The sequence below is a fragment of the Podarcis filfolensis genome (genome assembly GCF_964270895.1).
Source record: "Podarcis filfolensis genome assembly, chromosome: 8".
In the NCBI taxonomy this organism is placed as follows: domain Eukaryota; kingdom Metazoa; phylum Chordata; class Lepidosauria; order Squamata; family Lacertidae; genus Podarcis; species Podarcis filfolensis.
Window position 1 is genome coordinate 41,226,984 of NC_139611.1, and position 24,413 is coordinate 41,251,396.

Sequence of the window (24,413 nt, forward strand, 5' to 3'; positions counted from 1 at the left end):
AAGGGGTTCTGCCTACCTTCTCCTCTCACCACAGCCCTGCAAGGTAGGTTAGGCTAAGGACAAATTTGTGGCTGAGAACGGAAGTGAACCCAGGTCAGGGTGGTCTCAGTTCAACACACTATAAGCACTAGACTCTCAGTACCACACCAGTTCCCAATACGAGGAATGTTTTGCAAAGCATCATGTGCTTCGTGGATCAAGGCTGGCCTCAGCCCCAGAATGCAACAGGCTCCTGCAGCCCAGCCCTCCCTTCCCTTCCAGCACGGTAATCTAAAACAAATAGGACTATCTAGTGTAAAACTCTGCTATGAGCGATAAAGGAAAAATAGCTGGAATAATTTTTCCCACCCACACATACCAATGTGAAGGGGAAGAGAAACACACACACACACAAAGCACAAAAAGATAATCAGGAAGATGGTGGCCAACCCTGCCCTGTCCATCAGAACGGGCCGTCCCGCCTCACGCTGCCCTGTGCTGCCTGATAATAAACCTTGAGGTTTGCAGAGAAAACTTCAGGCGGGGAGAGATTACTCAGACAGGAGTCGCAGCACAGATAAAAAAAGAAAGGAAAGGAAAAAGAGAGCTGGGCTGGGGGTGGGAGATGGAGCAAAAATAAAGGCCAGGGAAATGGGGGGGGGTTTAGTGTGTACTGTTTTAATTCGATAGCAACAGTCGCCCCTTGGCTGTGGCTCAGACAATATCCAAGATCATCGGCTGTAATAGGAAAATGGAGCCTCCAAGTCCAGTGGCAGGGTACCTTGCTCCAATCAGCCAACAGTATTCATGCCCTGCTCGCAAGCTTCCTAAGGGCACCCACAGTTGGAAAGAGAAGGGTGGACAGGGTAGATTTTACTGATCCAGCAAGGCAACTGCTTATGTAGCAGCCGGTTCCTAAACACTGAGAATGCTGGAACTGAAGGTTGCTTGGAAGTGACATCTTCAATCCCAGAAGAAGACTTTTGCTGGAGGGGACATTCAGGTCCTCCATGTCTGGAGGCAATCTATGCTCAAATGCAGCGTGCCTGTTGGGGGACAACTCTGGAAAACAGTATTATTTCTGCCATGCCTTCTTTGGGCTTTCCCAGACTCATCTGCTTGGCCCGAGTGGAAATCAGGATGCTGGGATACATAAGCTCACCTTGGTCTGATCTTGGTCTGATCTTTCATATTTTGGTGGGAAAGCTACGCAGATGCTTACACCTGTCGGTCAGCAAATTGAAAAACAAGTATTATTTTTTAAAACTATATGTTTTAGAAAAAACAACCCGGCAGGTTAAAACCAGCATGTCCTCTACATGACAGACAAAGGGAGGGGATAACTCTTATGTTGATGGCCTCTGTGATGTATATGAGCACCATTTAAAATGAAAGGATGTTTGCTTTTGTCCCTTTAGAAATATTGTTTTCTCCCTCATGTATTTAAATTGAGTGCCTAGAACTCATATAGTTAAATGAGCAACATGCCTTAATGCTAGCTGACCTATGCCCAGAAATACTGAAGGGGCCGGCTAACTAAGAGTGCAGGCTTACAAAGAGATGCTTGCCTGTGCCAAGTTAAGAGCCACCTACAGATCATTCAGAGAAAATTTACAAGAAGTTGTGTCTTCCTGCCCCCCCCCTTTCTTTGTGATCCAAAGGACTAGCTCAGGAATGTGGTCTTGGGGAATATTCTGAAGGCATGCTGTGTGGCAACCTAGCTGAAGGTTTGGGTCAGGCCAGTGGTTGGATAGGAGACCTCCCTGGAATCCCTAGCTTTGCCACCTAGAGTCCCAGAAAGGTGAGAAACAGACATGAACAGGTAAAGGTAAGGCCCGTGGGCTTGGGTGCAAGGGGATGTTAGCAGCTTCTGTGGAGGGGGAGTGAAAAAGCAAAAGCTTCAGGCATCTGAATGAAGCCTTCTCTCCCTCTGAATGAAGGAGAAAGCAGGCTGGGGAGAAAGTCCTTGGCCCCTGTAATTAATGGCAAGAGCTCTTTACCGGGAGACAAAAAAAGAAATAAAAGGTGACAAACGACCCCCCCATAAAGAGGCTCAGGGGTCGCAGATACATTTGAATATTCGATAGGGTGTGAAAATAAAGGAGCCCATAAAAAGGAAATAGGGCAGTAAAACACAAGGCTGAGTTACAGGTGGAGAAGGTGCCCCGTCACAACCCAATTATTTCTCCCCCGCTTCTTTTAAATATGTTTGCGGAGCTTGATCTATCCACAAGGCATGGATATCACTCAGCACAGGAGAAGCTGCAAAGGAGGGCCCTCTCTGCTAATCCCACGACGCTGAGGCACATATTGATCTGGATGCGGGCCCATAATAAGCTCTGCCTGGCTTATTAGCACAGAGCAACACAGAGCATCAGCCCAGTTTTCAAAGCCGGTGTGTGGCTGTGTGCAGGCAACACCACTCAGGGCAATGGGAAGAGACTCTCACTTGCAGACATCAACCAGGGGTGTGTCTGCGCCATCAGTGTGCCAGGGTGGTGTAGTGGTTAGAATGTCGGACTATGACATGGGAGACCGGGGTTCAAATCCCCACTCAGGCATGAAGCTCACTGGGTAACCAGTCTCTTGCTGTCAGCCTAACCTACCTCACAGGGTTGTTGCGAGGATAAAATTGGAAGGAGAAGTATTTATATACCACCTTGAGCTCCTTGCAGGAAAGCTGGGATATAAACGTAATAAATAAATACTTGGGGGCTAAATCCTAACACCACACAGGTAGTTGAAGAGAACAGGGGCCCCATATCAGGTACAAAGAACACAAGGGCTCAAGTTATACGAAGCCAGAGGGGCTGGAGCAACTTCAACACAAAAAACTTACTGGACATGAGGACTCCATTTAGGCACTGAGAGCAGCAGATAGACCTGACTTCATTGACCTTGCCCAGTTCCAGTAGTTATTTCCAGCTCTTACGGCAGCTGTGCCCCCAACCCAATGCAACCTGGCACTCTTTTTAGGACATTTGCACTACAACTCCCATCAGACCAGACAGCACTAGGATTTGTAGCCCAAAACACTGGAGGGTACAAATTTTGGGGGAAGACATTTCTTACAGCAAAGAATTCCACATAGGAAGAATAGTGTTGTGAGTTTGGCGGTGCCAGACTCCCCTAAATTCCTAGACCCAGTCAGTGTTGGAAGTAAATCAAGTCTCCTGAACCCCTGGATCCAGCAAGGATGAAAACATAGGCCAGGCTAGCTTCCTCACAGGGTAATCGCCGTGGAACCATTAAGAACGAACAAAGGGAAAGGTGATGGGCCATGAAGAAAGAGAAGGGACTCTGGGCCAGGTGGCAAATGAGTGGGGGCCCTCCTCCTGCTCAAACAGCTGGTTAGAAGACAAAGTCAGAGTCTGAAGCAGAACTGAGAGTTGGCTGTGATGTGGCCTAGAAGGAAGAAGGTTGCAGGCTGGTAAGGCAGCGAGCTGGAGAGAAGGTCAGAGCATGATGGTTGGTCTGTGTTTGAATCCAAGGCTGCGGCTATGGGAGAAACCAGAACCTCTTGGGGTGTCGATGCTGCGGACCCCTCCATCATAGGCTCAGCTTGCATATATGTGTAAATAAACAATATAACAAAAAGACTCAGTCTCATTCCCAAAAGGAACCATGGATAAGCACCTGGGACTCCTGGAATCTTGCACCGCTTGGAGATTTGGGTGGTGGACAACAATATAATGACCCACCATCTTCCCTGTTCTCACTGACAGCATTTTCACAAGGCCACTGCAGCCGTAGGATCTTAGCCACCAACACTCCTTTTGTGACTGGCTGCTGCAGACTGAAAGCTCCTGCGACAACCAGCCAGCTACTCTCCAACGACTAGTCCAGGCCACCTTTGCTACAGAATGGGATCTGCCAAGAAACTAATTCAGGAGACTTTGCCCGCTTCCTCCCCTCTCTCTTACTTCTGGGGCACATTTCAGAAATGGCAACCCACTCTATTGGGAGCAACTAGAAACTCTCAGGAGGTTTTTAAACATATTTTTTTTTATTTTGGGGAAACACACACACGCCACGAGCCAGACTTGCAAGAACAGGAAGTCAAACAGAATGGGCAGCTACATCTGCAAACGCTCCCAAGTTGAGGATTATAGATTATAGCTATCAGCTATTTGCATATCAGAATTTTAAAGCAGCCAAGACCCCTCCAGCGAACAAGGTCATAGCAAAGATTAAAAAGAGAAAGAGAGGGGAGGAAAAAATTCCCTCTCATTTTCTTCTCCTTCCCTTGACTTTCTCATTTCAGTGAGGCGCATGAATGTGCGGGGCTATCAGAAATGTGAAGGACGGCTGCTCATCCTCTCCCACCCAACCACGCCTGGCAGCCTGCCCTGCTGAGGCCTGTGCTGGAGGAAGAGGGGTGCAAAAACATTGGGCACTTGAAACAGGAGTAATGGGGTACTCCAAGCTCCATAGCACATCCCTGGAGAGATGTGGTAGAGCATCCTTGCCCTTCAGGAAGGGTTCCTCACAAACGGACCTTCAGTACACACAACTGAAATTTCCAGGTTCAGAAGCAGTAAACTTCTCTATATTCAGATTAGGGGGTGTGCAACTGAAGGACAAGGCTCTTACGCCTTTCTGCTCTCCGTGTGGGAAGCAGGACCCTGGACTAGATCAACATAATTTCAGGAAGTGATGATCACTGCCCCATGTGGTGAACCACGTGACTGCAGTCTCCAGGGTAGAAGTTTGCAAAGCAGGCCTGGCTCTGCCCATCCAAGTTGGTGATTGGGTTGTTGAAATCAGAGGAGGAGCATATAAGGACTTCCTTTGCCAGCTTCTTAAGTAGCCAGGGTTCTTCCTAGAACTGCACCTTGAAAACGTCTGTCTTGGATTTTCATTAATACTTTTAACAGAATCAGAATCAGAAGGGGGAAACAATGTAATGAGTCCCATGACACCATCAGCCTGCATAGCCAACAGAGGTGGAGTAGAAATTTAATTCAGTTTGCATTTAAAGAGAACAATACACCAACTGAAATGGAGCCCCACTTTGAAACGTGCTCTTCTCCGAATTTTGCAACGCAGTTCTCCAGCCAAGCAATCATGTACGAAAGTGCATATATTAAGGTAAAGTGTGTATAGAAATGGAAATATAAGTGAAAGTGACATACAAAAATGCATATTGGCATTTGCAAAAATGTGTGATTTACGCAAAATGTGCACGTTAGGAGAAATTCACACTAAAATATGATGAGTTTCATGAAGCCTTAAAAAACACACACACACCTGAAACTGATGTGGAAATGTGGAGAACTGAAGTTCAGACTGGAAAAATGGTAAGATGAGAGAAACCCAAACTGATGATGGGAGCTGTAATCCAGCAACATCTGAAGGGCTAGATATTCCCTATCCTTGTCTTATTCCAATGCAAGATTCCAGATGCTCAGGCATCCCTGCCAGATGTGCCCAGCCAAGCTTTTCTTGCAGGGGTCCAAAGGAGAAGTTTTTACAACTTCCCAAGAAAACCTTAGTGCACTGAGTACATGGAAGTGAGCTTTCCCCCTATGCTTCTCAGTTCCATGCAACAGCCCTGCAACAGGTAGAAGGCATGCTCAGATCCTTCATCAGCCCCCAATCCTTTTTTTCCCTCATACTTGAATGGGAAGGATTTCCCCACTCCCACCAGCCAGCCCTCTACTGATCTCCCATGCCCTTCCAGGGACCAAAGGAAGAAAAGGAAACACAGAACATGGAAAGAAGCTGCAGATGATTCTGGAGCTCTGCTAGTGAGGAACCTGAAAGGGGAGATGGGCTTGGCCCCCAGTCTGGTCATGGAAGCCCTATCTAACAAATGATGGCCATAAAGTTGTGCCTACAGAACTTCACCTTGACTGCAGCTCAGTGGCAGAGCACCTGCTCTGCATGCAGAAGGTCCCAGGTTCAAGCCATGGCCGGAAACGCTACTAGAGACAATGGTGAGCTCGCTGGACCATGGTCTGACTCATTATAAGGCAGCATCCTATGTTCACCTAGGATGTCGACAGGTGCCTGATTGAGCAAAGCGCTTGAGGTACGCCAACCTGGCCACTCAATAAGTCAGCGAGGCTCTGCAGGAAGATTTGGCAAAAGAAGATTTGGGAGGGACAAAACTGGATGGCACCCAGCAGCTTTGAAAAACACAACTCTCTCCACCCCCACCCACCCGCCTGGCCTGGCCTCCACACAGCATCCTCCTAGCCTGCCACTGCTGACACACGGCGGATCCTGCCAGATAAAGAAGAAATTCAGGCTGCTCAAAGTTTCCCTTTTTTTCCTCTTTCCCTTTTTTTTTTACCCATTCCATTCCTGATAAGTGTGGTGCCTGCACAGAGACTGATAGAAGGCCTATCGCGGCGGTTAGCGCAGAAAGGAAAAGCCTATCGCCGCAGCATCGCCGGACTCACATCAACTCCCAGCCACACAGAAATTAATATCACTCCAATTACCAGAGTAGAGATGGGCTGCACAGCGGCGATAATAAAATCTCTTTTACATAAAGAATGCAAATAACCAACTCCAGTGGGGGCGGGCGGGGGGAGGAGGGAGGAACAAGGGGGGAAAGGAAGAGGAAGCAACTTGCCACCCTTACTCTGGTTGCTTATGAATTTGATCCAGGATACAGTGTCAGGACCTATTTTTCAACTTCAGGGAACTTAATTGAACAAACCACTGACTGCAACATTTGCAACATCTGGGACTTTTCTGGTAGGAAGGTGCATACGAGCATGTTCAGAGTGCACTTCCCTCACACAAGCGGATGCCAGAACTTTGGAGTCCCAGCTCACATACCGTCAACAGAAATTAGAAACAGAACACCCACAACATGAAGTGGCAGAAGTCTACACAAGGAAGATCCTACCATGCATATTCAGACTTGCATGGGTTCCACAGACGCAAGGAAGCCCCTCCATGCACAGAGTGGATAGAAAACAGTAAAAGGTGTTTTTCCTGACCTTTTAAGAAAGCTGCAATGAAATATAAGGGGGGCTCTAAGGAAGCTTTGACAGCAACCTGGTGCCAGACTTAAAACAGGATGGGAAAAGTATATTTTGCAAGATGTACTTGATATGAAGACTAGTGGCTGCAGTTTATTTATTTATCGTTACATTTGTATATATTCCACCTTTCTGCCAAGGAGCTCAAGATGGAACTTGACTCTCCGCCCCCCTCCTTATTTATCCTCACAACAATCCTGTGAGGTAGGTCAAATTGAGAGACCAAGAGCCGTAAGCTCAGTAGTAGAACGGCTGTTCTGCAGAAGGTCGTTGGTCCAATCCCAGGCATCTCCAAGCAGGGCTAGGAGAGAACCCTCCCTGAAACTCATCAGAACTGTTGTCAGTCAGTGTAGATAAGTTTGGGCTACACAGACCATTGGTTTTACTCAGTATAAGGCAGCTTCCTATGTTACTGAGACTATGAGTGACCCAAAGTCATGCTGTGAGCTTCACGGCTGAGTGGAGATTTGAACCTTGGTCTGAAGGGTGCTACTGCTGACACTCTAACCATGACACCATGGCTGGCCCTTTATGCACAGTAACATAGGAAACTGCCTTACATTGAGTCAGGCCCTTGGTCCATCAAGCCCAGCATTGTCTACACTGACCGGCAGTGGCTCTCCAGATTCTCACAAGGTTTCTTCTTCCCATCCACTGCTACCAGATCTCATAAACACGTCGGGTATGGAGCTTAGCTCCTTCTGCACACCAATCAGGTGCACTCCACCACTGAGCTATGGTTGATATGCATCTCCCAACTCAGCCTATACATGGTCTTAAGGCATGCAGGGTAGCCAGAGCTGTACACTCTATTCCTCTCAATTCCTAGTACAGAGATATGCTGTCCCTGGGGAACACAAGAAAAGAAGAGACGTGGGAGAAATCTTGTGTCCAAGCTGCTCCAATCCTGACCATGTGTACACAGTTCTTCATGTGCTGGTCCTATCATCACCCACCATCTGCAGACAAGACTGAGGATCAGTGCAGCTGGATGCAATGTGCTGCAGTAGTGTAGTGGTTAGAGGGTCTGAGTTGAAATCCCTATTGGGTGACAAAATTCACAGGATGATCATGGACAAATTACTACTCTCTCAGCCTAACCTATCTCACAGAATTGTTGCACAGATTTAAAGGGGGGAGGCCTTTGATGCTACATTGAGCTCCTTGGAGGAGAGGAAAAATATCAATGTAACAAATAAACCAAGAGCAAGGGATGGATGAATGGGTCAATTTCAGTTTCTCCAAGTTTCTCATTTTTCCAGTCTTAAATTCAGTTCTCCACGTTTTATATCAGTTACTATTTTAAAAAAAGTCATCATGCAAATTCATCAATATCTTCATGTGGATAATATAACATTCACCTTTTAATATGACTTTTGCCTGATATGCACGTTTTTTAAAAACAATTATCTCTAATATAATGTATTTTGGTACGTGCTATTTTCAACAATACATGCATTTTTATGCATGCTAGTATACAAATCTTTGTACACATTGCTTGACTAGAGAACTACATTGCAAAATTCAGAGAAATGCGAATTTCGAAGAAGGGCTATGTTTTGGTTTGCACATTGTATTGGAAAGCACAAATTAGGGAGGGATCACCTTTAAATGCAAACTAAATCAAATTTATTCACCACCCCTAATATATGTGGACATGATAAGAATTTGCTGGATCAGGCCAAAGGGCCATCAAGCCCAACAAACTGTTCTCATAGTGGCCACCCACTTTCTCCTCCTGTGGTTTCCAGGAGCTGGCATGCAGAAGCAGTACTGCCTCCAGCGGTGGAGAGGCAGAGTATACCTATCATAGCTGGTGGCCATTAATTGCCTTATCTTCCATGAATTTATCTAATCTTCTTTTAAAGTCAACCAAGTTGGTGGCCAGCACTGCCTCCTGTGGGAATGAGTTCCCCAGTTTAAGTATGTGTTGCATGAAGGAGAACCTTGTCGTCATTTTTTCTGTTGGGTTTTATCAACAAGGATCATCGGAATAATAAATGATACAGACCAAGACTTCTCATGTCATTTGTATATCACAACAACCATAATAAATTTGCACTAATATTTACCATATACGGGTGTATTGTTAGCGGTCAGTGTATAGGTTCTTGGTTCATGAAATGGTTTAAATGAAAAGAGAGTTTTTGATGGATATCTCAGTCAGTAAAGCGTGGGACTCTTAATCTCAGGGGCATGAGTATGAGCCCCACATTGGGCAAAAGATTCCTGCATTGCAGGGGGTTGGACTAGATGACCATTGTGATCCCTTCCAACTTTAGAAGTCTATGATTCTACAAAAAAGAATGGGGAAACAGGATAGAAGAGAATTAACAGATAACATTCAGCATCAAATAGCTAAATGCTTAATCAGGATCCCTTGTGGTGGTGCTTAGATTATGTATGAGTAATAGTCATTTTTCCTCTTACGTTACCAATGAAACAATATAAAGTGTTGAAGGAGTACTTTGTCTTATCTGGTTGTTGTGCCATCAGCTGAGCATCCTACCCCTTGAGAAGACAACAAGCCCCCAGTTCTTGGGGCTGAGCCAGGGACAAAGTCAAGGTTAAGGGTCCCGTAAGCAAAGCTGGATATAAACCATTACTCTGCTCTTAGTATGTTGGCAAAAGGGATTTGGGCATCTTGAGTCTCCCTTGTGCTGTTCTGAGATGAATGAAGAGCAGCAGTGGACAGAGCAGGCATAGGCAGGGTGGGTGGGAGGAAGGAGGGGGTGCTGTGCCATGTGGCCAGCCAAGGATGAGCAGAGCAGCTTCACATCCGTCCATCGAGGCCAAAAGGTCTGGGGTGGGAAAGAGCAGATAACCAAGGAAGAGACAGAGGAGGTAGTGGCGAGGGAAGTCCTGCAGATATATTTCCGGCCAATACATCTAGGAAGGGCTGGGGATATCAGCCTGGCTGTGAACAGACATTTCCCTTCCTGAACAGGGAGTGGGGTGTGTGTGTGTTTCTGTGTGTGCGTGTTGGGGCAGGGGAAAGAGAAGAAGAAAGCAGACAAACACTTTTAGAAGCGACTCTCACTTTCCTATCTCCTGACTTGAATCTTCTGCTTTCATTGTTGCTTTAATGGTTTCTCTTTATTGTTACACTGCTTTAATTTGCCATGTTTATTATATACTTTAATTATGGATGTTATAATGTTGTTGCTTCACAGTGCCTTTTAATTATGGGTAGCTGCATTTTTAGAATTGGTTTTGTTCTTGTTATTTTGCTGTTGGCTAGGCTTTTATTCATTTCTTTGAACCGCCCTAGTATTTCTTCTTGTAATGAAAGGCGGTGTATAAAGCCTTTTAATAATATTATAATACTCACAAGCAACTGCTGCTGCAGAGGGAGATGGGGTTCGCATTCAGGGCATGGGGGGGGAGACTCAAGGCAGTCTGGACTTGGGAGTTCCTTACAAAGTGACAGAGAGGCTGTGTGTATATGTGGGGTGGGGTGTCTTTGTGGATTTGCTAGGATGAATTTGGTCATCCTCTCAATTCAAGCAGCAAAAGCCATAAAGCAAAAGCTGCAGTTATGAGATATGCTTGGAAAAGGAGGAAGGATAAGAAAACAACAAAGGGTCCTCCTCCACAAATAAGTAAGAAAAGATGAACTTTTTTAAAAAAAAGACACCTGAGGCAGTCTCACAGACTTGGAACTAGATTTCTCATCCTTGATCCATTCTAGATCACAGAGGCTGCCATCCTCAGTGACACACCGTGATGCCTGGTGCCCATTTGGATCCAACCCATTCTAGATCCGTCCCCATCCTCTTCCTTGATGAGTTCTGCAAGGGCAACACTGAGGAGGAGGAAGCTTACTGGCTTCATTCGGAAACGGGCAATCAAAATGATCGAGGGGGGTGGGATCAACTCTCCTCTGAGGAAACTTTTTGGGCTAGAGAGAAGGTGAGTAAGAGGCGACATGGTAGAAGTTCATGAAACGATGCATGGCATTGAGAAAATGGATGGAGAAATGTCCCTCCTCCTCTCATAACACTGGAACTCATGGAGCTCCAATGAAGCTGAATGTTGGGAGGCTGCAAGGCAGACAAGAGGAAGTACTTTTTCCACAGAGCGCATTGTTAAATTATGGAACTAATTCCTACAGAAGGCAGTAATGGCCACCAACCTGGATAAAAGAAGATTAGGCAAATTCATGGACACAAAAGCGACCCGCAATGGCCAAGCTCTACCTCCACTGTCAGGAGAGTTATCCCTCCAGGTGCCAGCCTGATACTTAGTCAAATCATGGGCCCATCTAACTCAGAATTAGTTAAACTGACAGGCAATAGCTTTCTAAGGTTTCAGGCAAGGTTCTCTCCCAGCCCTACCTGGAGATGCCTGGGATTGAACCTGGGACTATGCAAAGCAGGTGCTTAGCTAAGGATCCTTCCCTATCACTCTAAATACACATCCATCCCCCTCCACCCCAGATCATATATAACCAAGCTGCTGTTCGCCAGCTCATCACACACTCACAGACTTTTCCACTGACAGATGGAGACTGGCACACCCAATTGTTGGTTTACAGATGAAAGTCCAGTGAGAAAGTGGGGGGGGGGAGGACTATAAGCAGCATCCAGCTTTCCTAAAACTCGCGGCTTCCCACAATACTCAGGGCTCATGAGCTTACTAGCCTTCAGAAGCCTTTCAGCTCTGCTCTGTCTGTAACATCCCCACATTTGATGTAGAAAGGAAACACTAACGGTGGACTTTCTCCCTAAGTGTGGCGATTTTTGCTTCAAATTATTGAAGAAGTCTTCGCGTTCTTAAAGGCCCTGTCCTTCAGGATTCCCCAAAAGGTGTCAATCAATCAAGGGGGAAAGAATTAAAAGTCTCTGATTGATTGCCTTCATTTGAAAACCAATTTTGGTTGGAGAGATCTGTGCTCAGTTTGGAACTTAGTTAAGATACCAGCCCCACGAGAGCAGAAGCAGCACAGGCCTGACCGTACCTGCATGAGATCTCTTTTATTACTTAGGGGAGTTTGGGTTGGTTTAGCAGGGAAGACAGGAGGAGGAGCGGGGGTACTTACCTGGCCCGTTCCAAAGCTTCGGCTCCTGGGGCTTCTCCAGATTCTCTTGTTTATCTGGCTCCTTTGGGCTCTCCAAGCTCTCTCTGAGTTCAGTCTCTGAAAATTGAAGTAATGAAATCATTGAATCATCACTCAGAATCATTGAGAGCTGTGAAGAAAATATGATCAGCCATTCAGGTGCACCAGGCTTTTATGAGCCAAGTCACATGATCCAGCTTTAAGACAGCCATTCACACAGCTGCATCATGAACAGAGCGCTCGCCATGGCTAAGAAGGGGGTGTTCTTTGGAGATAGAAAGCAAAAGACCTAGCTCCCCCACACAGCAAGTGGGACGATCAGGACGTAATTGTACTGCATGGAACTGAGTCTGGTCTGTACCATTTCACGCCGTACGTGGGGATGCACATGGGACAATACCATACCCCTTCTGTCAGGTGCTGGTGTGGTTGCTTGAGAGCAAACAGGCAAGACTCCGACCTGTCTTTTCCAGGCTTTATTATTAGTGCAACCTATTTACAGTGAAGAGCGTCGCAAGTTCATGTCTGGCTCACTCGCTAGCAGAATCTGGGAGTGGGCGGTCCTTATACCTCCTCCAGCATAACAGTCGCGTGACCCCCAACCTTCTCCTCCCTTCCCTGCACCTAAACCTACTGTGCAGACTGGGCGCTGGCAAAGGGGTACTTCCCTCCCCTCTGGTTTGCTCAGGCTCAGTGTTGAGGCTCTCCCTAGCATGCCCTGCTCCCACCACTTCCTCTCCACTGGAGGTGGGACTTCCCTCCTCGCCAGAGGAGGAACTGCTTCGCAAGATTTTTGGAGGTTCCCTATAACACAACTGCCCTTCCACCTCTCGCCTCTGAGCTGATGGCAGTTCCCTGACACCTTCTATCCAAAATGACACCAGCCCCTGCATACTGGAAAGGGGTGTGTCAGCAGGAAGGGATTCAAGCTTAGCTTGTCTTCTGGAGACAACTGTTTTCTAAGTGCAGGAAATTATTTCATTTTAATTCTAGTAGACTATTTGACCGTGTGAGCTGTGCTTCCCCCACCCCTCAGCTTTCAAAGACAGAAGTGGTCCAGTGAATTGTTTATCACCTCACCTAATGTCTGGGAGAATTAGACTTCAGTGAATGGGTTGGGTTCTCACCTGATGTCTAAGAACTAGGCCCAGGAATAATAATGACATTTACTATGTTGAACTGGCTCCCAACCAGGGATAGAAAGACGTGCATAGGATGCCAGGAAACCCCACAAGGTGACAATCAACATACAGAGCTGCTTGCTAGATAATAATGAATCTGACTGCTGCGGTCCTTGCCTCATCACTCATCCTCATAACAGCCAACTCCTAAGGGCCGAGGCCCCTTCAACTCCCCCAATAAAATATTTGAGCTCAGTTGATGGGAATTGCCATTCAAATGGTGTGTGTGTGATTGTGCTGGGCGTGGCTTACCCCCCCAATATTTTATTTAAGTTGGCACCCCTACCTGTGTATTATCTCTATATCTTCCCTGTACCTGATGTTTGGAGATAGAGCCCACAAACCAGACATACCGTATTTTTTGCCCTATAAGACTCACTTTTTCCCTCCTAAAAAGTAAGGGGAAAGGTGTTTGCGTCTTATGGAGCGAATGCAGGCTGCGCAGCTATCCCAGAAGCCAGAACAGCAAGAGGGATTGCTGCTTTCACTGCACAGTGATCCCTCTTGCTGTTCTAGCTTCTGAGATTCAGAATATTTTTTTCTTGTTTTTCTCCTCCAAAAACTAGGTGCGTCTTGTGGTCTGGTGCGTCTTATAGAGCGAAAAGCACGGTACTTTGCAATATTTTATTTATTTGTGGCATTTATATCCCACCTTTTTCTCCAAGGAGCTCAGTGTGGCATACATGGTTCTCCCCCTCTTTCATTTAATCCCCACAACAAGCCTGTAAGGTAAGTCAGGCTGAGAAGGAGAGGGACTGGCCCAAGGTCACCCACTGAGCTTCACGACCGAGCGAGGATTTGAACCCTGCTTTCCCAGGTTCTAGTGTGACACTCTAACCACTACGCCGCACTGGTGCTCAATACTTTATTTAAAATCCAACAAAGTTCTAATAATTAAAGAATCTTGTGTTCTGTGTGAAGAAAAGGCAAAGCCTAAAATCCAAATGAATTAAATGCAAATTAAAATTTATTCAAATTGAAGGCGGGGCAACAAGCAGGAATAAGGAACTATGCAAAGTGCTAATCACTACCTCTCTTGCTAAGACTCACTTGGGCATATCAGGTTTTACCAGCCACTCTTGATCTATTTTCAAGCTTATTTGCAGCCAGTAAGGTCTAAAAAAAGAGAAGAAGCCACAGCTGACATTTATACCTTGCCTTTCCATAAAATCTCCAGGTCAGCTAACAACAGTTTGAAAAAAGGTAAGAAGAAAAAGATAATATAAAATAAAAGAGCAGATAAAATCAGTATCAAGCAGTCTGAAAATGAAGATGTTGTACAGTACTATTACCTATCAAGCTGTTTCGGCACTAAAATATCAGGAGGGTCAATCACACCTTGTTATAAAGAGATTAAAAAGAACTTCCCAGAAAATGAATGCTTTTTTATAAAATAAAATAGAACAAAACAAAATAAAATAAAACAAGCCATCAGAATGAGCACGCCAATTGCTCAGGAACGCTGTCTCTCAAGTCATTCAAAATACATAATATCAAGCCAGGCCAATTGCTCCACATCGCTCAGTACTGTCCACACTGACTGGCAGCAGTTGTCCAGAGTCTCCCACACTTACAGGGAGATGCCGGGGTTTGAACCTGGGGCCTTCTGCGAGCAATACATGAGCTCTTCCACCAATCAACGGCTATTCCCCAACCTAACGCAGCCCGTGTAGAAAGGGCACATAACAGAGAGCCTCTGCTGAATTGCTCACTGAGCTGGCAATCCCAGAACATTCCCAGGATGCTTCACTTTAAGCTTGTGTGATACAAACATCAACCGTGACTGGATGATTTGGGGGGCTCAGAGTTGCTTCCTTATTTTCCAGGCCTCCCATCCGCCCTCTCCCAGCGCCAGCTGGCTGACGAAAAGAAAGAAACAAAACAAAAGAAAAATGGGTGGGGAAAGAGAACTTACTTCCTGGGCCAACTCTCCCGGTGGCAGACTCATAGCAACTTGATGACAATTATTTTCCCCATTAACTGCTGTTCAAGATCCTGCCGATAAGCCTATCTGCATAAGACAGCGTGAAAGATTAGCGGGCAGAGGGCATGTTTGCCTTTGCACCCAGGCCCCCAATAACCACCGCCAAAAAAGGCCCCACAACCATGGCCCAATCGATTGGCGCCATAAAGGGCGCCTGGGGGTGGTGACGTCACTGGCGATTGGTGATTATTAATACAGGTGATAAGGCGGGAATGGGGGGGTGGGGTGGATGATTAACATCAAATAAATCAATCGCCGGGTATAAAAGTCCCATTATTTTTGGCTATAAATCAAAGTGGCTGGCATATTGATTGTTATCCATCGCGCTGAAAGCTTTTTGCTATGCGCCACAGGAGCAGCAGTTATTGCAGCCGGTGCGTTATCATGCGCTATCGCCTCCTTTTATCACGACGCGCTAGTGCCAGGTGCACTGTTCAGGCTGGAGCTTTCAGAGCTCTCTGCTCTCCCTAACCTCCCCCCCCCCTTCGCAACCCCCAACCCCCCACCCCTCAGCCTGAGGCTCTTGTAGAGAGCCTTAAAAATCAGATAAAGGAATCTCTTGCTTCCTTTTCTACAGACTAGCTCGGTGGGTCAAAGTCTGCCATTGCACAAAACACTTGGCTTCCCACCCACCCACAAACTGCCTCACTGCCCCTGCCCCAGGTCCCAAACATCCTGCAAGTCCCTCAGAGATTAATAGCTTCCTAATAGACATCTATGCAGTTGTGCGTGGACAATGGCAGTTACCGTGCCAGGGGGATGAGAGAAGGAGGAGGAGAGTTTGGATTTGATATCCTGCTTTATCACTACCCTAAGGAGTCTCAAAGCGGTTAGCAATCTCCTTTCCCTTCCTCCCCCACAACAAACACTCTGTGAGGTGAGTGGGGCTGAGAGACTTCAGAGAAGTGTGACTGGCCCAAGGTCACCCAGCAGCTACATGTGGAGGAGCAGGGAATCTAACCCGGTTCACCAGATTACAAGTCCACTGCTCTTAATCACTACACCACACTGGCTCAGTGCTCAATGTGTGTGCATACGTGTGCATGAAAGAGGAAAGATTAGATGGCCAAGGGTCACCAAATAATGCCTGACATTTATCAGGGAGATAATCCAATTATGAATATTACTATTTATGCTCCCTTGTTTTTTATTATGTATAAATATATAAAGAAAACAGCTTTAGAAATTTGCTGACCCTCTGCTTAGGAGCCAAGCACACCCACCATTTAAGAAGCAGAAAATGAAACCAAAACACACAACTTAGGCTCTAGGTTATGTCCCACTGCCAAATGGGAACCGGTTGGCAGGAATATGAAGCAGGCCCTTTCTGCCTGTTTTGGCCTGCGAGGAGGAAGAAGAGGACGAGCGGAGGAGGCACACACAACATCAGGGCTACTCCAGTCGGACTGCCCCGTCCCCTGCAGCCAACTTTACATGTTATATCATTTGTTTTAGTGCTTTAAAATGCCATTGGGTGCCTTGCCATATAAATGAAACAAATAGGTAAGAAAAGAAACTGGGGCGGGGAGAATGAAAAGAAAAAAGTATATAATAATCATCATATACCCATAGTTGGGTTCTATGACATAATCTTTTTTTAGGGAACCTTGTTATGGCCTAAAAGGCACAGGAGCACATTACCTGGGTAGGGTTGCCATTATATTGAAGAGCAAAAAAGAGGACACCATGGCGGCCATTCAAAGCAAACAGATGCAATTTGTCTTAAATTTTACCCCTGAAAAGGAGAACATGTCCAGGATAAAGAGGACACATGGCAGCCCTACCTGGCAGAGCACACATTATGCATTGGGAGGTAGTCACCGCAGGCACTGTATTTTCAAAACACTATCATAACACTTGAAACAGTCATGGCTTCCCCCAAAGAACCCCAGGAACTGTAGTTTGCCTGCTTGGTGCTGAGAGGAGACCCCTATTTCCTTCACAGAGCTGCAACTCCTACAGTGGTTTAATGGGTTCAGGAATCCTGGGAACTGTAGCTCTGTGAGGGCAACAGAGGCCTCTTAACTTTAAATGTTTAGCACAGATGGGGCCTTAACACAGCCTCCAACACTGTACACACTTCGTTGGGTGCCAGAAACAGTTTTTATCTGTCCAACCTTCCCCAGAAGGATGAGTTGACTCATAGGTAGTTATCGGATTTCTTCGTTTTGAAAAATGTGTTCTTAAATTCTGTTTTCAATTGTATTTTTCCTGCTGCATGCTGCTAAGCTATTTTGTAACATTCAAACATTTATACACATTTTGTTGGGTGCCACAAACTTTTCTTATTTGTCTAGCCTTCTCCAGAAGGATGAGTTGACTCATGGGCAGTTATCTGATTTCCTTTTTGAGAAATGTGTTTTTAAATTCTATTTTCAATTGTAACATTTAACCATTTATAAAATAGTCTAAAATAATAAAAATGTCTTTATAGATAAATAAATGAGAGGGGGGGAGGGAGGTGTGGAGAGGTAAAAGTAGTCCAATTAGATCTTGTCAACATTAACACTCAGAAGTTAATCTTCCTCTTTTCTAGGGACTTTTTCTCTCATGTAAGCACACATAGTATTACAGCCTCAATATTCCTGCTGCTTCTATGGACAAATAAGACAGTCACTATTGTTTGGGCCAACTCATGTTTCTAAAAAGCTGGGAGACAGAAGTAGGGTGTGTGTGTGTTTTGCATTTCTAGGTCAGCATTTACCTAGCCAGGTCTGCAGTCTTTCAAGGCGCAGTAGCAAGAAACTCAGACCCTTAATTAGATTACAAATTGCTGTGGAGAGAGAGCAGAATTTATTGATTGAAATTTGAGCCAGAGCAGGGAGCTGCTGCTGCAACAGCAGCAGCAGCAGCACAGAGGCTATAAGAAGCAGAGCTACAAAATCCCCAGTTGAAGCCTTGCCTCTCCCACGAAGCCGTCAGCAGCCCTTAGGGTAGGCTGTTCATCTGCAGTATGGGGACAATAGTACTGACCTATCTTACAAGTCTCTTGTAAGGATTCCAAGTTAACATGCACAATCTGCTTTGCAAATGTTACAAACCCTAAGTATGATTGCAGACAGTGGAAGAACACAGGAAGCTGCCTTACACAGAGTCATAGCCTTGGTCCATCTGGCCCAATATTGCCTGCACTGACTGGCAGCAGTTCTCCAGGATCCCCACCTCTATCTGGTGATGCTGGGGATTGAACCTGGGACCTCCTGTGTGCAAAGCACATGCTCAACCACTGAGCCACGGCACTACCACTGAACTGCATCCTTTTCTGTTCCCATATGAGAAACAGGAGTAATAAAAGACTGCACCTCTGAGCATGGGCAGATTGCCTTTCCTTCTCTACAGAATGACCACAGCAATCCTTTCACGTATCAGGGGGGAGGGGAGGCATACCTGCAGCCTGACAGATGTTGCTGGACCACAACTCCCTTCATCCCTGACCACTGGCCCCTCTGGCTTGTGGCTGATGGGAGCTGGACCCCAACACCACCTGCATGTTGACTCACAGCACAAGAAAGAAACTTACTTTCGCTGCAAGGGGAGCTGGACAAATCGCCTTCCACAGAGCCTTCGCGGTCAGAAGCGCCTCCCTCCTTTTCCGAATGGCTGTGGTCCTCCAAAGGAACTTCGTCCCCTTCTTCCATCTCACCAAAGGTGCCTGCAAGAGCAAAACTAGGTCAGAAATTATGCAGGCATTCCACCAGCCCAACTGAAAAGAGACGCTCAAATAACATGCTACATTTGTTTTTTTAATGCACCAAGAACAGTGCAATTAACGATCCACAGAGTTTGAGGTCTCCTGGCAAATCAATAGCGCATTGAGAGGATATTGGCAATAAACAGCAGCTTCTTCTGTCACATATGGGTGGATTCTGGTTGCGTGTTCATTTGGAAAAGGAGGAGAAAAAGTTATCTCTAGAGGTATACCAGGACGCAAGCATAAAATTGTCCAGGGATGTGGTGGGCAGAAGGCAGAATGTGTTCCCTGGGTGATTTATAGTGCATTGAATCGCAATAATTTAACAGCAGCAAGTAAATCTCTCGGCCGTGACTGCCCTTGTGCTAATTGCTTAGGCTCCATGTTGCTCACCAGGAAAACAGGAATATTTTTCTCCAGCACTCATAATACTAGAACTCGGGGACAGAAAATGAGGTGGAGTACTGGAAGATTAAGCACACAGAAAAGCTTTGTGCTAGAATTCCCAACATCTGTCCTGGCTCAGATGTAGCATCGTCCTCCTATTCATTCATCTGAAGTCTTTTTAAGCTGCCTCCACTCAAAAGGTCCCAGAGTGGAACCATGGGCAATGTAAACCAAAATCAAACATGCATAAAATGAATTACAGTGGTGCCTCGGGTTACATATGCTTCAGGTTACATATGCTTCAGGTTACAGACTCCGCTGACCCAGAAATAGTGCTTCAGGTTAAGAACTTTGCTTCAGGATGAGAACAGAAATCAGGCTCCGGCGGCACGGCAGCAGCAGGAGGCCCCATTAGCTAAAGTGGTGCTTTAGGTTAAGAACTGTTTCAGGTTAAGAATGGACCTCCGGAAAGAATTAAGTACTTAACCCGAGGTACCACTGTACAGACTTTAATTACAAATAAAAGCAGTAGCGGCAATAGAAATTCAAATGCTCCGTATGCCTCCCCAAAACCCAAAGGTGTGACTTTAAGGGGCTGCATTATAACCAATAAAACCAGTGGTCTATCCAGTTCAGTACTGTCTACACTGACTGGCAGCAGCTTTCCAGAGTTTCAGGCAGGGAATCCTTCCCCCAATTTGGGAGATGCTATTGGGGACTGGTGTCTGCTGCTTGCATATCTGGGGCAATGGATTGGAAGAATAGGGCAGAAACGCTCCCCTAGGCTCTCCTTGGCACAGCTGCCTTAAGGGGTTTTTGTTAGAGACGGGGTGGGGGAGTTGTGTTCTTCCCCACCAAAATATGTGAACTACTCTCCTAAATTTGCACTTCTCCAAATATTGGGGGGGGGGTGGAAACAAGCCGCAAAAATGTGAGCAAAAATGCAGTTAGTAACAAAAATAATGTACACCAGTGCATTCTGTTAAGAGGAAATTGTCTAAATGTGTAGATTAAGAGAAATGTGATCCAAATTATTCATGAATTTTCAGGAGGATTCTTCTTTTTTAAAAAATGGAATGCAGAAAATGTGGGCAGCTGAACTAAAGACTGGGGAAATTAGAAACTGACCTTGAGAGATTTGTCCATGCCCACCTGTTCTTGATAGTATGAAGGATGGTGCGAAGCCTCTCTCCCCACTCCCACTCCCCACCAAAAGTACACCTGGACACATCTGAGAATTTTTGGGTGTACGGCTGCTTCACACCAGCAGCTGGCATGATGAACCCCTTTATTAATTGTGCACCCCATGGCCAATGCTGACACTGCCCAAACATCTGGGCCAGCCCTATTTGCCAAGAGGGCAATACAATAACGAACGAGAGAAGCCAGCGGGTTTTCTGTGTGGTGCAAAGTCTGCCACTCTCTGGCCTTTCTCTCTCTCGCTCCGGCCTTATTCATCTGGGTGAAATAAGTTTCTGTGTGTGCGTGGGGGGGGGGGGAGAGGAGATGGAAGAGGAGGGGGTTAACTTTATCAGAACCCGAGAGCCGTGAAGGCGTGAAAGAAAAAATTAGCCTAACGATGTTTCATTTACAGCGAGAGAAACGATTTGTTAGCCGGCGATTGTTTCTGAATATTATCAGAGCCTTTTTAATTGTGCTGGAACTGAAATTAGTAGAATTAGAATAAATTGCCTTCCCTTCTCCGGCAGCCTCTTTATTCACGCTCATTGTTGTCTGCTTTGTATAGATTATGGGCCCTTTGTTCTCCCAGCGTAAATATACATGCCTAGAGTCATAGAGAGTGGCTGAGGTCTGGGGAAATGCACCGCATGCAACGCCCCCCCCCCCCGTGCCAGCCCACTTCTCCTTTGTCGTTGAAATGTTTGCCTTTTCAGGGTGAAGGCGGGTGCTGCACCCCCAGCAGCAGCACTTGCCAGCTCCCAGGAAGGGCAGACTGACCCCTGCAATGGCGCAAGACCTCTTTTCTTTTTTAGAGGCCCCCAGAAAACAATCAACACTGGGGCAGGTGTCCATTGCATTAGCGAGGCTGTATTTATGCACCCTGAACGAGCCCGATGTGTGGCACAGCACAACCACCTGAGAAACCTAAGAGTCCATTATTATTACAGTGGTACCTCGGGTTAAGTACTTAATTTGTTCCGGAGGTCCGTTCTTAACCTGAAGCACCACTTTAGCTAATGGGGCCTCTTGCTGCCGCAGCACGATTTCTGTTCTTATCCTGAAGCAAAGTTCTTAACCTGAAGCACTATTTCTGGGTTAGCGGAGTCTGTAACCTGAAGCGTATGTAACCCGAGGTACCACTGTATTTACAGGGGTACCTTGGTTTACAAACTTGATCCATTCTGGAAGTCCATTCTTAAACCGAGGCATGCTTTCCCATAGCAGCGGGGGACTCAATTTACAAATGGAACATACTCAACATGTTCTGCTTCCAAGGCAAAGTTCACAAACCAAAACACCTACTTCTGGGTTTGCAGAGTTCTTAATCCAAGTTGTTCATAAACTAAGCTGTTCTTAAACCAAGGTACCACTGTATTATGATTAATATGGAGCTGTTCTTAAACCAAGGTACCACTGTATTATGATTAATATGGAGCTGTTCTTAAACCAAGGTACCACTGTATTATGATTAATAGGGTAATAATAATAAAAACAGGCGTCTTGTCCTTCTGGCCAAGGAGGCAACCTTGAAAATATGTGCACAACGCTTGTGGAAATCTTGGGATCCAGGAGGGTTGGCTAAAACCTCCAGATATTTTGGGGTTCAGGGAAGAGGAAAAAAGGGACAGAAAGAGCAGGAAGAAGCAGCTGTTGAACAAACAGGGTATTGCCTTTATTGTTTCCTACCAGGGGATTTCAAGATGCAGGGTGGGCTATACATTTTAAAAAACCAATTCAATAATGTAATCCGTACTAAATATGAAAAGCTTAAGTTTTCCGGAACACATTTACTTGGACCTGACATAACTTCACTGTGGGCTTCCAAATCCTAGTGGTCTTAAGTCTGTAAAATGAGCAACGGTTACGGGGGCTCCTTCCAAGAGAACCAAGGTTTCCCCCTTCTATCTCAATTCCTGTGCCCCCACCCCTTAATTCTTAAAAAGGACACTGTGGAAAAGGGCGACTAAAATGATCAAGGGTCTAGAGAGCATAAAAGGAGCCTGCTGATTCAGCATCCTGTTCTCACACCGTAGCCACCCACATGCCCATGGGAAACCCACAAGCAGGACCCGGGTTCAAGAGCATGCTCCCCTCCTGTGGTTTCCAGGAACTGGAGTTGCTTGCCTATGAAGAAAGGCTGGAGGCTTCTTATACATTGAGCGAAGGGGAGGTGTGCTTTGTGGTGTGGTGAAACGGACAGGGCAAAGTTTTTCTCCATCTCTCTTATTATGAGAACTTAGGGCTACTGTCTAAAGAAACTGACCGGAAGGAGGTTCAATATAGACAAAAGGAAGTCACATCACAATTGCCACCAAGACAGTTTTACCTGCACTACAACCCTGCAAGGTAGGTGAGGCAGATGGTGGGGGCAAGTGGCTCAAGGATACCTAGCGAGCTTCACGGCAAACTGGTGTTTTGATCCTGGATCTCTCTAATCTGAGTCCAGCACTCTAATCCCTGTGCCACAGTGCAATCTCACCAGCCACTACAATCATCTGAGGGCTCTGCGTTCAGGAGCAACTACAGGAGGGAAATCACTGCCACGCCTGCTTGTGGGCTTCCAGGAGGCATCTTGATGGCTGCTGTGGGAAATGGAGCCCTGCACCTTTGATCTAATCCAGTCACCCATGGGGAATGGTGATGGCTTGCTTCAGTGACTCGACTGTAATGCAGACAGGAGACAACTCCACATAAATGAGCTATTTTAGCGACTCTCTTCGCAGGGCTTGCAGACAGAGCTTCTCGGGCAGTAGGGATGGTACCCCAGGGAGAGCTGAACCCCAACCCACAAATTAAATAAAGTGGTACCTCAGGTTAAGTATGTAATTCGTTCCAGAGGTCTGTTCTTAACCTGAAACTGTTCTTAACCTGAAGCACCACTTTAGCGAATGGGACCTCCGCTGCTGCCGCGCCGCCGGAGCACGATTTCTGTTCTCACCCTGAAGCAAAGTTCTTAACCTGAAGCACTATTTCTGGGTTAGCGGAGTGTGTAACCTGAAGTGTATGTAACCCGAGGTACCACTGTATTAGCTATTGCACACATCCCCCCTCCCTCTTTTTCTCAAAAAAGGGAAATAAAAGCATACTATAGTTTTTGAGGGATGAAGGTGGCACTGTGGTCTAAACCACAGAGCCTAGGGCTTGCCGATCAGAAGGTCGGCGGTTCGAATCCCTGCGACAGGGTAAGCTCCCATTGTTCAGTCTCAGCTCCTGCCCACCTAGCAGTTCGAAAGCACGTCAAAGTGCAAGTAGATAAATAGGTACCACTCCAGCGGGAAGGTAAATGGCATTTCCGTGTGCCGCTCTGGTTCGCCAGAAGCAGCTTAGTCATGCTAGCCACATGACCCGGAAGCTGTCTGCAGACAAATGCCGGCTCCCTTGGCCAGTAAAGTGAGATGAGCGCCGCAACCCCAGAGTCGTCTGCGACTGGACCTAACGGTCAGGGGTACCTTTACCTTTTTATAGTTTTTGAACATATACTTTGCTCTTGCAGAACACTGATAGCCAGAAACATGCCATCAGCTTTCCCATGCCAAGCAGTGTGGGTTAACTGAGCTAGTAGATTAAAAAAAAAAAAAGGCAGAAGGGAGGGGGGGAGGAAAAAAGAAAGAAAACTGGGGGTGGGGGGTGATGGAAGAGAAGAGAGAGAAGCCAAGGCAGCAAACAGAGCCTCATTTCTGCGGGATTGCTGGAAGCCTAGCGGAGTTATCACCTCACGCAGGCTCCCTCAGTCGGCCTGATCTGTCTATTCTTCATTAAGCAAATACGCTGAAATGGAAATGAAAACATAATAGCTATTTGATTTTCGGCGAGATATTTTGCATATTGGTTCAGTGCTGATAGTGGAATTTCATCAACTCCCTTTTTTCATGCTTTAAAACTGAATTACTGAAGGCTGGCTTTACAGAGAGAGGATGAGCCCAGAAACCCACTCACTTCCCAGATACTCCGC

The 24,413-nt window shown here is 46.2% G+C and overlaps 1 protein-coding gene across 5 annotated transcripts in view; it reads right to left on the minus strand.

Moving 5' to 3' along the window:
• ZFPM1 (zinc finger protein, FOG family member 1) overlaps window positions 1–24,413 on the minus strand; it is a 114,058-nt gene that overhangs the window by 39,341 nt on the left and 50,304 nt on the right. For 4 of the 5 annotated variants that reach the window (XM_083626227.1, XM_083626225.1, XM_083626224.1 and 1 more), the window contains exons 2-3: window positions 18,722–18,853; window positions 12,019–12,114 (exon numbers count right to left, since the gene is read on the minus strand). In XM_083626227.1, coding sequence (XP_083482353.1) covers window positions 12,019–12,114; window positions 18,722–18,853 — 228 coding nt within the window. Of the gene's footprint in view, window positions 1–12,018; window positions 12,115–16,985; window positions 17,143–18,721; window positions 18,854–24,413 lie in introns of those variants that run through there. The other variant, XM_083626228.1, reaches the window with a different exon arrangement.